Source organism: Rattus norvegicus, chromosome 13, assembly GCF_036323735.1.
Source record: "Rattus norvegicus strain BN/NHsdMcwi chromosome 13, GRCr8, whole genome shotgun sequence".
NCBI classification, from domain to species: domain Eukaryota; kingdom Metazoa; phylum Chordata; class Mammalia; order Rodentia; family Muridae; genus Rattus; species Rattus norvegicus.
This window is the reverse complement of record NC_086031.1, coordinates 44,889,305-44,905,012: the sequence shown is the minus strand read 5'-3', so window position 1 is coordinate 44,905,012 and position 15,708 is coordinate 44,889,305. Positions and strand designations below refer to the sequence as shown.

Sequence of the window (15,708 nt, the reverse complement as noted above, 5' to 3'; positions counted from 1 at the left end):
CGGATGCTGGTTTGAAGAATCAATGATGGAAGCTACCATCTGGGCTAAAACAAAGATTCACACTCAACATCCCACCTTACTCCTGATTTCCCATCACCCTACTACCCTGTTTCTCCAGGTATCCCCTTTTCTTAAGATACCATTCTCTCCTTATCTGTTTAATATGGTGTGTCAGGCTGATGGTGGTGACATTGTACCTGGATGCACGGTTCAATCCGTGATGACAGTCCTTGCTAAGAAAGCAACTCGACTCAGGTAGCCACTCCATTCTAGTTCTAGAAAAATGTGCAGGGAACTTATGTTGTGTATCTGGGAAGGGTCTTCTTCTCAAAGGCAAGAGCTGGCATTCTCTTGCCTCAAGCTTGGGTTGAACTTTGCAGTTGGTGTCCATTCAAGAAGTGTCTGACTACACCTTGCCCTGAACTTCAGATAAGAAACATGAGGGGAGTTTGGGATGCTTCTTCTTCCGAGTCAGAAGTGCTAGTGCCGATCCTCCGACCTTGTGGGATTCCCCAGGGTGCTTTTCTCCCATGTCTTGCTATGTGTTGTCTGAAACTGACAAGGCATGGGTGATAATTTGGGATGGCTAAAATAGCTCAAAGTGAAGGTACTAAGATAGAGAAGGAGACAAGGAGACTGCAGAGATTTTCTAAAAGCAGAGCGATGCTGGAGTCAGGCTATTCCTACCAAGTGATGGGTGGTTAGAATGAAGAGGATTCATGAGTGTGTGTGTGTGTGTGTGTGTGCGCGTGTGTTTGTGTGTGTGTATCACTAACACTAACAAAAGCTTAGTCTTAAAAATTTAGAATAAGTCATCAAATCAAATAAGCTACCTTTTGCCGTGAGACTCAGGAAAGACAGAAGCTCATTATGTCCTTTGGATCAGGGCCTGGAAATGTCAGCTAGGCTTATATTCTGGCCTGATGTCATATGAGCTGGGGTTAAGGCAGCAAAGACCATGTGACCAAAGAGAGTGATGAAGCACCTTGCAGGTCCCATAGGCTGTTAGACGGTATAGAAAGGACAGTCGGCATCGTGACAAATGAATGACTTGTATGTCCAATCCAGAACGCTCCCAATGAATGCAGGGGGCTTCAATGGGGGTGAGAAATTCGCTTGTAATTGACTATTCTCAAGGCATTCAGTCAGGCAAGAGTTGAGTTAGGGGATAGGACATACGAGGTGACAGGGATCCTGTAAGGAAAAAGTGCTAGGCATCAGCAAACAGATAGGATTCATTGGCGTGAAGGTCTGGGCCCTGGGGGCTTGCTAGGGAGATGAGGTAGGCCAGGAATATTGATGTAATCGTTTGAATCCTGGTCTTCTACGTTGACAGCAGGCTGGTGGCCCAAGCTCACGTATTCACAGCTCATCTTCAGAGACGGGGTGTGGGGCCAAGAAGTTTCAATTACCTGGGAACAGGCAAAGGAGTGTCACTAGCGCTGGCTGGGTGATTTTCACCTCGATTGAGGTGGATTTCTACTGCAGGAAATGAAGGAACAGGGCCACAGTTGCTGGGCTCCAGACCGCAAAGGTGAAGAGTTGGCTAAACTCCATCAAGTGGGCCAGCTCTGGGGCTTTTCAGGGTGCAGCCTCACTCCGAATAACTGGAAACCACTTCATACTAACGTGGGCAGGACACGCTTTGCATGGGGTTCAGACTGAAATCACAGGGCCGAGCAGTGTGAAGGAGGCCCACCTGCAGAGGTCTCCCTTGGGGATAAAGGGATATGACTTGTGCGAGAAATATGCACCTTCTCAGGCAACCAGTCAAGAGGCAGGGTGAGTCATCTCTTGTACCTCTGCAAGGACTTGGAGAGGCCATGACATGGTACAAGAACGCATTCCAGCCAAGGGCTGGGTAGCGGAGGAAGACTGCAGATCACGAGGGCATGATAGCGCTTCTCTTCCCCAGTGAGACTCCCTTCAGTTCTCAGAAGGCCAGGCTATGTCAAGACTGACATGGCCCAGGTACTGCGGTCCCCACAGAAGAATGCCACCACAGAGAATTCAATCAGCCATCTAAACGAAAGTTCTAAGAACTAGAAGGGCAGTACTCTGAATGCAGGAAGCTCTGTTGTAAGGGACTTCTACATTTTATATTTTACTAAGGAGAGAAACAGCAGAAGGTTGCTTCGAAACCACATCTCCCACTGAATGTCAACTTACTAGGTTTAAAAAATAAAAATACTCAGCATGAAGACTGAAATAAGCTATTGGGCATATGAACACTGTATATTTGTTCTGTCAACATATATATGTGTGTATATATGTGTATATATGTGTGTGTATATATATCTTTATTGAGAGAATGAGTCAAGGTTAACTTTTACCAGGGGGAGGCCCAGAAGACGGTCTGTGTGAACTTAGGGCAGATCTACAATAAGTCTGGTTTTGGGGTAGAGCAGACAGGCTCACTGGACTATTCACTCCTAAGGTCAAGCCTTGAAGACTGGCTGTGTGCATGCCTATGTGCGTGCACGTGTGTGTGTGTGTGTGTGTGTGTGTCTGTGTGTGTCACATTCAAATGGCTAGACGTGACTACAGGGCTAGGCAACATTCTTCCTTTTTAGTCAGACACATGATCAATATATTAATCAATATATTGCCAGCCGGGCATGACATTCATATCCTCCCTTGAAGGCAGACATGACTGCATGGCAGCTAATGGGGGGCAAGTGTTAGTGAGATGAAAATTCAGGGTCATGATCCTCAAGAAGCCATCATCCCCGAGGGGTAGAAATAAGAACTTGGTTCTGGTGGCTGAGTACTAACCGTGGGCCAGAAAAGTTGGCTGGAGTTGTTGGGACAAAATATCCCTGGATGATCCTCTTCTTCCTGTCCCTCTGGCTTGAGCCCTGAGGGTTTGGGGGGCTATTGTATTTAATTAATTTACGCTAATTAACACACGCACACTTGGCGCCCTTATTAATATTTTTGTTCTGACTACCAAAACATTGGTTTTAGGCTTTGAGAAAGCTTAAAGAATGTTCCCTTAATTTGGGGGAACAGAATGACACACACACCTGCTGTGTTGATGTCTGCACCTCTGCCCAGTAGCACTTCAGATAAAGCCCAGCCGTCCGTTGCTATTACTTCCTCTCGTTTTTTTTAAAAGAGATGTCCGGGGGTTGGGGATTTAGCTCAGTGGTAGAGCGCTTACCTAGGAAGCGCAAGGCCCTGGGTTCGGTCCCCAGCTCCAAAAAAAAAAAAAAAAAAGAACCAAAAAAAAAAAAAAAAAAAAAAAAAGAGATGTCCAAACTGTCCTCCCTCACAGAGGTAAAACTGTCCGAGTAGCTTCCACTCCCTCTAGCCTTCTAGAAACCTACTAGAAACCTAGCATCTTTCCTACACCGTAGTTGCTGCAGGGGTGCTTTCTCTCCTAGTCTAAAGCCACCCAGCATCCATTTATCTGAAGAAAAAAAAATGCTTGGCTACAGATCTTGTGGGGTCAGCCTTCCCAGGGCTTCAACCTAGAAACTGGATACAACCGGTTGGGGGAGCCTGGCTGAGCGTCGACTGGGGAGGGCGGAGCTTACCAGTGGCAGGGCTGGGGGCGCCGAGGCTGGGGCGTTGAGGAGCAGAGCCTCCGCTGAACCTATGGGACAGAAGAAAGCGGTGAGGGCCCCAGCCTTCCCACGCCTACCTGTCCCCGGTTCCCGGCTGGCCTCATTCTCCACGCCTCGCTGGTGTGTGCGCTCACCCACGTTGTCGGGTTCCCGTGCGCGCCGCGGGCAGGCGCTGTAGACGTTGTTCTGCGAGCGCGGCCTCTGCGGGGCATCCCGGCGCTGTGTAGGGATCTGGCGGGAAGGCCCCCGGCCTCGCATTCTCCTCGCCATTCGGCCTACGCGCCTGGAGAAGGCTTCAGGAGGTCACCGGGAAGAGAGAAGGGCATGGCATCAGACACCAGTGGCCTCCTGCCTCTTCTTTCCCAGACTGAGGGCTACACACCTCTATGATGCCTGACAATGTGTGACCTGGGCATAGATGCCCAGGGTGCAGAGTGCAGGCAAGGACAATGTACTTTTAGACTCCATCCCGGTTCCCTGGGAGTTCAAGCTGAATTTGAATGCTCTGGGCTCTTGTACCTCAGGTCTCCCAACCAAAACCCAGAAGCTCAAGTGCCTCACCTCTCCTCCTTTGAATGGCTCGTTTTACCACCAGTCCCAAAAGAACCAGCAAGAGGAAGCCCAGGAAGGTCGGAATCAGAATGTGAAATTCTGGGATGGAGATGTGAAGCCCTCGGTCTTCTCTCCCATACTGTGAACCGTAGTGGGGTGTCCTTGGCCAGGGGAAAAAGGAGAAACAGAGGACTTAAAAAACGAGGAAAAGGAAATTTAAAGACTCACCCTTAAGTGGCCACCTTTCTTTGGAGATGACTTACAGTTGACCCATTGTTAACAGAATTTCCTCCATCACTCCCAAAGAGATTTATTTATGGGGTCAGGAGCCTTTGGTTCAAATTCAAGTTCCTCATTTTACTAGTTATGAGGTCTCGAGCGCGTTTTAATTTCCCTTAGCCCTATTTCCTTACAAATGGGGATCGTGAAATCTGCAAAAAATTGTTCCGACTAAAACCAAAGGAGGTGGAAAGAATTGAAGTCAGCCTGCCTATAGCAGAGTCTGATAGGGCTCCTACTCCCACAGTTAGAAACCTTGGCATAGGCAGACGTGCTTTAACCTTACGTGGACTTTGTGTGTCTTTATCCCAGTTGACATTAAAGAAATGTTTATTACATAGATTTCTGAAATAGGAGTCAAGAGTCCCATTGTCACCGAAACCACATATTTTATTGCCCCAGTCCCCTCACTTGTAGTATCAAAATCCTTCTGAGAGCCTTTTTTTCCTTACAAGTTTGTTCAGGCAAATTTCCTGTGGGTTTTGATACACATTTGCTTTAATGCTGTCCCCTAGTGGTTCATTGAGGTGCGATATTTAGAACAATTCTAAGCAATAGAAACATTTGTGTTAGCAGCATTAAGAAGGAAAAGAAAAAAAAAACGAGGGTAATTTTAATGCGTATTAATTAGTAAATACTTTTAATTACTTTAAACGGATTAAAAACTTTTCTCATTTACTTATTACATTACAACGGACCCGGATGAATTTGTATGATTGAAGACCCGAGTCTTTCTGTAAGATCAGAACTAGGGAGTTGCAAAGAATACATGTGGGAAAATTCTGCTAATTAAGGTCAAAATCTATCATGGCTGGATAGCCTCTGGGCCCGGCACAATATGAGAGAGTCCCTTTATTAATGGGGTTCTCTTTCTCTGGCCTTGTCTGGGGAATTCTAAGCCCACACATATGCTACCTGAGGAATGTCATGAAGCCTCAATTAGATTATAGGATCAGTTTTCTTTCTCCTGATAAAACTTGTTCAGCCAGAGCCTGAGATTCCTAAAATGCATCCCTATGCTAACGAGGCAATCCAGGTACCCTAAGCCCCCAGCCAATGACCTTTGCCCCTTCTGGATGTTCCTACTCTCAGTCCCCCAAAACTTTATAGCCTTGAATCACACTAAGTAAAGTTGACCCACCTCTTGATAGCTGGTCCCAGTGTGGTTAGCCACTGTATGTACTCACAGGGCTTCTGAGCCCCTCCCCTCTCGATGCCTCTGCTCCCACTGCCCCTGTGGACCCGATTGGCTGATGTCCATGTGGGTGGGGAGACCCACAACCACAAAGCATATTCTTTGTTGATAAGACTAATGCACTCAAGAATTTTCTTTGGAGACGAAGCTGAGAAGGGTACGGGACACAGGCACTAAACATTGAGGCCCTTCTTACCTTTCCCCATGAAGTCTGGTGTGGTGGCTGTAGCTGGCCTCGAGGAGCCTGGATGCTTGCCGAGCAGAGGTTTTGAAGGCTGTGGTAGCTGGCAGGAGCGCTGAGGGCTTGGTAGGTGTTTCAGAAGATGCTCCATAAACTCTGGGATGGCGGCTTACTGAAGTGTTGGTGGAGGGCTGGTGAACTGGAGGGGCCTCAGTCTTTGGAGATAGTGTGGTGACTTCAAGAGAGAGAAGGGAAAGGTTACATTAGTGGTAGACACGCTGTGTTCTCCAGTCTCCAGGAGGAGTGGGTCTCTACTTCCACACTCAATCATTTCTCCCCCTTTGCCCATACATACCGCCTCTGCTTTTGCAGTCCTCGTGACCAGAAATGCCTTATAGCATACCATTTACACAGAAAACTTTCATGCAGGCCTGGATTAAATATTTCCTCAGGAAGACTTACTGTCTTCTGAACGTGGAGAGTATTATGCTTTTTGGGGCTGATATATTCTCCCCCAATTTCAACCTACTTATTAACACTCATGGATCTATGATCTGCCCAGTTACACTGTTTCTTTTGACCCCAGCAGGGTCTCCTAGTGCAACAATGTTCAATTAGTATACCTTACTCACTGGGTATATGTTATGATGCAGGGAAATGTTAGTATGATAGTCATCTTTTAATTGCCAAATAGAGTTGTTGAAGCCACTAATCACCAGCAGGTAGAAGATGTCCCTGAAGGTAGCAGGAAGCATAATGACCTCCAACTGGCAAACATCTGCCCAGTCTTGGTTTCTAGTCATTCAAAATGGACCTGGGGTTTGCGAATTGGGTACTTTGTTACTTTTAGTGCCACCTAGTGGTGGTATGTGACTCCTCCAACTGGTGCCGGTCTTCTCAGCTGTCAGATAGTTGAAGTTCCTTTCCAAGGACAAAGCTTGGGAAAGTCACCTCTGCTTTGCTAACCACTTTATGAATCAAGCAAAAACAAGTCTCCCTCTTCTCCCGCTCTTGACATGATGGACTGACCTTTGTCTATGAATCCAGAAGGGCTGGCATGTTCACCCATTTTGAGCCAGGGAAGCTCCTCCGGATATCTGTGCAACCACCATCTTGGCGATGGCTCTGATGTCGGTTCATCGTCCCAGAATGGCTCTGGGTATTCTGGGAATTCTGTTGGAGGCGAGAGGGATGTGTTGGTGATCATCAGGGAGAAGATGGGACTGGAGGTTCAAGAAAGAGCTGACTCAACTAAGACCCTGAGGATATGAGAATGGTCCACAGAGACAAAAAAAAAAAAAAAAAAAAAAAAAAAAGGAACTGGGCATGAAACCTCCCTGGTGTGCTGGCTTTTCCCACCAGCATATCCAGCACTCCCTGTGAAGCCATTGGGATTATAAGTTGCCGAAGCAGTCATGCACATGTCAGGATATCATTGAAAAGTCAGGGTTAAGAAGAAATGTGGAGCCCAACCATATAGCAACACATTTGACTTGATCATTGTTTCTCAGGTCTATCCACCCAAGACCTCTCATGAGATAATTACATAGGACATGTATGGCTCCTCTGCTGGTTTCCTCAGCCTCAAAAACCTCTCCTCTGTCTAATGTCTACCTCTCCATTCATGTCCTGGGTAGAATGGGCAACATACAACATCCGTCTTACTCTTTTCATCTCCTGTGGCTAGAAGGTTCTAGGCTGTGGTGTCGATCAACTGTGAGGTTAAGCTGTGTTGTTCTGTGTTAGCACTGGGCTGTCTCATATGGCAACAGTATGGGACAGTTACAGTTCGATGCTGGTCTCAGTTTTCTAAACACCTACCATTACGGACGTTCAGGGTGACTTTCTGGGTCTTGCCGAGGTCTGTGTTTGTGCCCACACCACAGGCATAGATTCCTTCGTCATCCTTAGTCAGCTGTGTCATCTCCACTAGGAACAGCTTCTTATTCAAGGATGGCTTCAGGGTGACCCGCCTTTTATATTCCTTCTTGACAAAGATGTTGGACACCACAGTGGCGCATATTGCAGGGTTGGTCATCTGCCGGCACAGATACATCCTCACGTGTGTTTGAGGGAGTGGGCACTCGATGAAAACGGACCCACCCAACTCTACTTCCAGCCGTACTTCTGGGAGGACCTTCAGGGTCCCAGACACTGCGAGGAGAAGAAGTTAGTGCAGAAGAAGCCCCATTCTCAGATATATCTCAACTTCAGCCATACGTTCACCCTGACACATCTCTTCAAACCTAGGGCCGGCCCCAGACCACCCCCACATTAACCAGATCTAGTCATGACCCTGTCATTACCCCAGCCTCAGCCTTACAGTGAGACTGTAAGGACCTAGACATAACTACAATTCCTACTCCAAAGGGAAATGGGATGCCAGAAATGACCCCCAGGGCACATAATCCCCCAAGGGACTTAAGTATAGTGGTGAGAAAGGTGACCTATTCTTACAGCACATTTTCCCTCTGGGTTCTTTTTTTCCCCCCTCAAATTCGTCCATCTACCCAATCCTCCTTTCAGCTCAACTAAACCATTCAACATGTACACATTTGATGCCTTTCATGGGCCTTCCTCTCTCATACAATAAGTCATGTGGTGAGTGACACCAACAGATGTCTACCACAGTACAAAGTAATAGATTCCTGAGAGAGATAGCTCAGGGTTCTCTGAAAGCAGCAAGCAGGAGCACCTGACTCAGGCTACTGAGGGGATGGTGTCCTGGGAGGAAGGCTTTTGAGAGAAATGGTGCCCAATGCTGTACCCTAAACGAACGGGCATGGAGGGAAACTGAGAAGGTGATACTGGTCACTAGTGTGGAGAACTCATGGAAGGGGAAGCAGGGTGAGGATACATGTATGGGTATGAACATACATATGTCTGGGGGAGAAATAGATCAGGGAGGAGTGGAAGGTGTGGGTCACAAGTTCCTGACACCGAAAAGCAAGACAAGGAAAATATAGTGTAAACCAACCGACTACAGCAGAGGGTAAAACCATGGATGGTAATCTAAGTGAGTCCCAGCTAGTGCCTCCATAGTTGCTTTTCTGTTGCTTTTCTATTGCTGGGACAAAACACCATGGCCAAGGCAACTTATGAATGTGACAATACCATCAACCAGGCATTGGACCTGGTAACTTATAAAAGGCAGCATTTAATTTGAGGCTGCAGTAGCTAAGAGCTTAAATCTTGATCCACAAGTAAAAGGGGAGAGAGAGAGAGAGAGAGAGAGAGAGAGAGAGAGAGAGAGAGAGAGAAAGAGAACTGGAGTAATGTGGGGTTTAAAACCCACTCCCAGTGACACTACTCCAACAAGGCCATACCCCTGATCCGTCCCAAGCAGTTCCACGAAGTGGGAGCCAAGCATCCAAACATATGAATGAAAGGGAGACATTCTCAATGGGAGATGTTCTCATTCAAACCATCACAAGGGTGATTGTATAAAGTGTGTGAATCATGTGTGTGTTTAGGTGGGCCTGGAGGGCTTAGGTGGAGATGAAAAGGGCCTTTCAGGTAACAAGAGCAGATTATATCAAGAAGGGGATGTGAGAGACAAATCTGCTGGCTTACTGATGTTTATCTACAGATGGTACATTCTGAGTAGCTTCAATGAGCTCAGTCATACGTGAGTTAAAAATTAGAATATCAGTGGGCTTGGGGCATTTGATTTGGATATTTCTGGTAGAGGGGAGTATTGAAGGGTAGAGAGTGGAAAAATGGGCTAGAGATGGGGGTTAGGTGGGGATTAGGTACAGAGGAGCTGGAAAGCATCCACAGGAAATGTTGAGATCTAAAAGTGAAGCTATCTTAGTAAGCTTGAGTGGGGAAGAGGCAGAGAGGGCTCAGCCAGAAGTACATGGTCTGCCAAGGAACCTTGCATATGATGCACGGAGGTCAGTACTGCTTAAAACTGCTGCCAACTGAACTCATGAGTTGGCTTCATGCCTGTGCTCAAACACTGGGAAGGTAACACATCCACAAAGTTCCAGCCAGCCAAGGCTGAAGACCTCATTGAGAGGTTGAGGGAATCTCAAAAATGATGGGATTCCAGGACAAACTTACTAGCTTTCTCTAGTTTCCTAGTCTATGACCAGGATTACAAAAACAGATTTCCAAGACAGAGGGAAGTTGGGAGGATTCACAGTTTAGAAGTTTGAAATACTGGATCTACATCAATCATTGGGGGCTCACTGATGCCTATGCATTGTCTTGTCCTTGGACATGGTGGCTTCCTCTGTCTAGGCTGGTGTAAGGGCCTACTTTTTAAAGAAACATCCCAAATGTAATTCTTGACCATTTTAAAATTGATTATTGGGAAAAAGGGGGAGGTGTGTGTGTGTGTGTGTGTGTGTGTGTGTGTGTGTGTGTGTGTGTGAGAGAGAGAGAGAGAGAGAGAGAGAGAGAGAGAGAGAGAAAGTATCTAAAGGAACTGACCGATTTGATTCTAGTGTTTTAGAGGCAATTAAGTGATCTCTAGTTTATAGCCTCTAATTTGGTGACTGAATTGTAGAAACAGTAGAAAAAAGAGGAATGATGTAGTCTGAAAAGTCGTTGTCGATACACAGTTGGATGAAAACGTGTGTTTGAGATGTTAAGGTACTATGGCTTTTTCACAGTGCAAAAGAAGGGGAAATAAGGTAGAGCCTTGAGGGCTGAGGACACGATGGAGCTTTTCTAGGTGGGAGTGGGATTCGACCCAATCTGAAACAGAATGCTTGAATAAAAGGGTGGGCGTGGCAAACACCTGGCCTGAGATTTGTGTGCTTATTAAAGAGCTGTAGTTTATGGGCGTTCGTTTGTGGGACTGGCATTCTCCTTAACGAACCTGCAGCCCACTCACTCACTCACCAGCAATCCTGGGCCTTCCTCTGTTCCCACCTTCCCAGCTCTGGGCTCATAGGTATGTGCCATTGACTCTAGCTTTTTATGTGGATGCTGTGGCTCTTAGCTCTGGTTCTCATGCCTTTGTGGCGAGCATTTTAACCTACCTACCCAGCCCCTGCCTGTAAAATTTTAAATTCCGTTAAAAAGGCCGAGAGGGCTGGTGAGAGGGCTCAGTAGGCAAAGGCTCTCGCTAACCATCCTGGTAATTTTGGGCTGAGTTCCAGTGCCCACGTGAGGGAGAAAGACATCTCCTTGAGACTGAAGGACAATTCCTTTAAGGTTGTCCTCTGACCTCCATATGCATGCTGTGACACAGGCCCCGGAATAAACAAACTAACAGACAACAAAATAAATAAGTAATATAAAAATATTTAAAAGCACAAGAGCATCCCACTTAGCATCCCATTTCGACCCAGAGCATCCTGCAAGTGACAGGCCTGGCACCTGCCATCAGCTGTGCCCCAGGCAAAGGTGCTGAGTCCTTCCATAGGGCAACTCCCTCAGCTGAAACCCAAGTCTGGCCTTCTTCAGTTTCACAGTGTCTGTCTGCAATGACCCCCCTTTCTGCTGCACCATTGGCTTACTGTTTGTTCCCTTCAGCCCATAGCTCATGCACAAACCCTGGTACTGGCACCTTGACAACCAGTTTGCATCTCCTCTGTCTTTTCTATGTGCTTTCTCAAACACTTCGTCCAATTCCTATCCACCCCTTCAATTTTTCCTTGATCAACTTGAGTCAGAATTTTGTCTCTAAATGCCCATGAAAACTGCTCTCATGTGGGTCAACATAACTGTCCTCGTTGCTGTCTCTGGGGGTGCCTTGTTTGTCATCATCTCTGGTAGTACATGACTGTCCTGAGTTCTCCTTCCTAGGACCACCGTGCGCCACCCCAGTGCCATACCGTCACAGCTGTTCCCGCGCTGCCTCCTCTCTTACCTCCATCTCCCTCTCAGTGCTGGGCTTACACAGAGCTCAGTACCTGACGGGGTCTCTGTGTGTCTTCTCTCTTCTTTCTACACTAGCTCATTTACTCTAGGACCTTTTAGGGACAGATGCTGATAGGTTAGACTTCAACTAAATACATGCTGTCTCTAGTCTTCTCTTTACAGCTGCAAACTGGCTCTGGCCCTTGGACTCCTTTGTGCGTTTAGGATAATATCGAACAACAGCGAGAAGAGAACCTCTCATCTCTCGTCCTAAACCTGCCCGTTCATTAAAGAGTTTTCTATTTTGGGAAATAACACTACCATCTAATTGCCGGAGACCAAACTCATCTGCATGGTATTGAATCACGATTAAATTGCGTGAGGTCCAGGGAGATGGATCAGTGGGTGAAACTGCTAGCTTGCCAACCCAAGTTCAGTTCTTGGAATCCGTGCGCAATGCCAGGTAAGTGACTGTAATCCCCTCACTCTTATGGTAGGATAGGAGGTGGGGAAAGGAGAATTGCTTGGGAGTTCATAGGCCAACTTAAAGTATGCAGCATAGATGCAGAAACAATGAGAGAGATCCTGCCTTAAGTAGGTAGAAGCTGTGATGTGATTCCCCAAACTTATCCTCTGATCCTCATACATTTTATTGTGTGCTGTGGTGTGCACACAATAACAATTTTAAAAGAATTAACTTTCATTCTCTGTATGTGAGTATGTATGTATATGTGTATCAAGTCTCTCTCTATACATATGTATATGTATATGCATATGGATATGGATACGGATATACACACATATATACACCCATATATATATGTATTCTTATTAGTGGTCTAGGTAAATTTGGAGCCTACATCCTATGATATTGCCTTGGTTCATGAGAGACATTTTCCCATAGGGCTCAATTCAATATCATCTGAGCACTAGGGACAGGCCTACCCCAATATTTGTAGGCCTGAGGGCAGTACTAATAAATCAAGGCCAGAATATCATACATATAATTATTCAAAGATATTGCCAGGGGGTAGGGATATGACTCAGTTGCTACAGTGCACACACAGAAACCTGAGCTTGAGCTAAGGCCTCTGTGACCAGGCCTGGAGGCCCATGCCTTTAATTCTAGCACTTGAGATCATCTGTAAGAGGATCAGGAAGTCAAAGCCGTCTTATCTAAAAGACACTTATCTAAATAGCTCATTAGAGGCCAGCCCAGGATACAGGAGACCCTGTCTTAAGAACATAAGACTAACAATCAACTATTAATTAGAATATTTTGTATGTTCATACAAAACCATACAAATAAATACTTTGTATGTTCATATAAATCCATACAATTCCTTCTCTGTTGCTTGTGGCACATGTGATCCTTCTCCAGGAAGGCTCCATTTGGTACCTACAGCTTTCCTTGGTGATGTGATTTTCCCACATTTCTGGGAACTCCAATATCCTGGAGTCTCTACTGCTTCACCTACACAGCTACCCTCTCAGGTTCTTCGTACAGAAGAACCCTGCCACACCTTGCTTAGCCTCAGAGGCTGTTTAGAAACTTGGTGCTGGCCTTCACAACCCTTTACTCTTACATTTTGTACATCTGCAAAGGCGGCTGCGTGTGGACAGCACCACGTTCTATTATAAGCTCAAGATGTAGTGTGGCCCCCTTGGACCACAGCCTGAACAGGATCTGTGTTTCTCTGAGGAGAATCCTGAGAAAACACTTTCTGAGGTAGCAAGCTTCTAGCCTCATGCCTGAAGACTCTTTTTTTAAGCTCTCTCCTTTCAAATGAAAGTTTGTCAGATGAGTTTGCCTCGATACACTCTCTAGTTTGGGATGTGGAATATTGCACTCAACACATCTTTCCTGTTGTGACATTGCATAGTCTAAGATGTCTCCTCCTGTTGGCCAGTTTCCATCAATTTGACACAAGCTAAAATCATCTGAGAGCAGGGAACCTCAATTAAGAAAATGCCTCTGTACGAATGGGTTATAGGCAAGCCTGCAGAGCATTTTCTTAATTAGTGATTGGTGGGCTAGGGCCCAGCCCATTGTGGATGATGTCGTTCTTGGGTTGGTGGTCCTGGGGTCTATAAGAAAGCAGGCTGAGCAAGCCATGAGGAGCAAGGCAGTAAGCAGCACTTGCCCATTTGTGGATGATGTCGTTCTTGGGTTGGTGGTCCTGGGGTCTATAAGAAAGCAGGCTGAGCAAGCCATAAGACAGTAAGCAGCACTTGCCCATTTTCTCTGCATCAGCTCCCCGCCTCCAGGCTCTAGCCCTGACTGATTTCCTTTGATGCCAAAGAGTGATTGCACTAATCTCTTAAAGAATCCTAGCTGCCTTGTCTGGACCCATTTGGTCTGTTCTGCCTGTAGCTTTAGCTGAGTTCAAGCCCCTTTCTTTGCCAAGCAGCACATTTTCCACACACGTCTGTTCTTTCTCACTGGTATAGACCATCAGGACCAGGAAGCTGTGACAGCAGAAGCCTGAAGCTGCCTGATTATACATCAGGGTGGGCTGGCGGAGCAGTCAACAGATGGAGGAAGGTGAATTCAGTGCTCTGCAGCCCTCCTCTTTCTCCTTGTTTTATTCTGTCCATGACCTTACCCACAGGATAATACCATCTGCAGTCAAGGTGGGTCTTCTCCCCTTGATAAATTCTTTCTAGAAACAACCTCGCAATCACACCCAGAAGTAAGCTTAACTAATACCCCAACATTTGTTAATCCACTCAAATCCTCAACAAAGCTTAATTATCACAAAGCAGGTATTATTGATAAACCAAATAAGCTAAACACACGGAGCCAAGATATGACATGACTGCGGCTGGAATTCGGAAGGTGCTCAGGAACGACTGTGAGTGGGAGGTAGTTTTTCGATGGCTATGAAGAACCTTAATGGTGAACTGGGAGGAATGATGTTCCTATAGCAGGGACAGCCCGAGAGAAGGTGTAGAGTGGAAATCTGTAGCATTTGTTCAAAGAAGAGTTCTGTTTCTCTGGAAGAAGGTCTGTGGGAGCATGGTAAGCTCAGAATATAAGGGAGGAGAGTGTATTTTAGATAGTGGGAGCCATTGAATGACATTATAATCTTAGAGGTACTTTAGGCAAAGGGAGGAGCTGGTTTGTGTGGTGACCAGTGAAGTATATTGGGCAAGGCATTAGGCGCATTGTATTCCAAATCTTGGTGATCATTCTAGTGGGGTGCCAGGTAGGTGGCTGTAAGTTGAGATAAGAAGTTTAGGGACTACGTTATGGAGTCTTCATTTGAAACTGAAACTTGTGAAAAAGAAAGACCTAAAGGAGAAAACAGATACAAGGAGAACAAACCTTGGAGACACACGTTTTAAGATCTCAGTAAGTGAATCTTTAAGATATGTGATATCTTCCACCCCTAAAAGTTCAACAGCTGTCTAGGGTGGAAGTCTGGAAGCATGCTTCACAAGTGGGGAAGGGCCAGCACCCACCTCACAGGTCTCCATCCTTCTGCTCTGTGCCCTGGCTGCAACCGCATCTCTCCAGAAGCCTTAGAGCTGGAGATGGCTGTCAACCGATCGCCTCTGGCTAATTCAAACCTGGTGGTTAGTCCTGAGTGTTTCCTCAGAGCACTCACCTGGCAGGAAGTAGAGTAACCAAAGCCAAAGGTTCATGGTTCCTTGGAGGCCAGGTCCCATCCAAGAGCCCCTGGAGTGAGGCTGACGCACACCGATCATCTGGGAGCCTTCTACAACTGGATGCTTGAAAGAGATGGGGGCAGGGGCATAAAATGAGGAAATGATAATCTATCTTGTTGGCTGGCTAGTCTTTGCCTAAAAATGAAGATACCAGCAAACCACAGCGGAAGTCAAGAGTTGAGAAAATACGTAGGCATAAAAATGAGTGAACAAGGCTCAAAATCAGGACTGGAGCAGCTGCCAGGCCTTGGCCCCTCTTCTCAAAGGGACCTCCCAGGATTCATAGGTATGGATTGGCTTCTGAGCTAGAGTCATTTGTTGTTTCTCCAGCCTCAGGACAACACAACCTCATCACCAATTCTCTCCCAACAACAAAGCCTTTGTGGAGCCAAGCTTGGCTCTGAGAGTCACCTGTTAACTCCTCTGATGAGTACTGGTGAACATCT

At 46.4% G+C, this 15,708-nt stretch overlaps 1 protein-coding gene across 2 annotated transcripts; it reads right to left on the bottom strand.

The window, feature by feature from the left end:
* Positions 1-1,086: 1,086 nt before the first annotated feature.
* Fcmr (Fc mu receptor) lies at positions 1,087-15,385 on the bottom strand. Of its 2 annotated transcripts, NM_001014843.2 has the most exons (8): positions 15,202-15,333; positions 7,598-7,930; positions 6,806-6,949; positions 5,792-6,011; positions 4,131-4,282; positions 3,704-3,862; positions 3,540-3,598; positions 1,087-1,412 (listed from the first exon to the last, which is right to left on the bottom strand). In NM_001014843.2, the coding sequence occupies exons 1-8, from the start codon at positions 15,236-15,238 to the stop codon at positions 1,236-1,238; spliced, it is 1,281 nt and encodes a 426-aa protein (NP_001014843.1). In that variant the 5' UTR covers positions 15,239-15,333; the 3' UTR covers positions 1,087-1,235. The 2 variants fall into 2 exon arrangements, with proteins under 2 accessions (NP_001014843.1, XP_006249777.1); XM_006249715.5 differs by lacking the exon at positions 3,540-3,598 and having other exon boundaries at positions 1,099-1,412; positions 3,647-3,862; positions 15,202-15,385.
* Between the last annotated feature and the right edge of the window lie 323 nt (positions 15,386-15,708).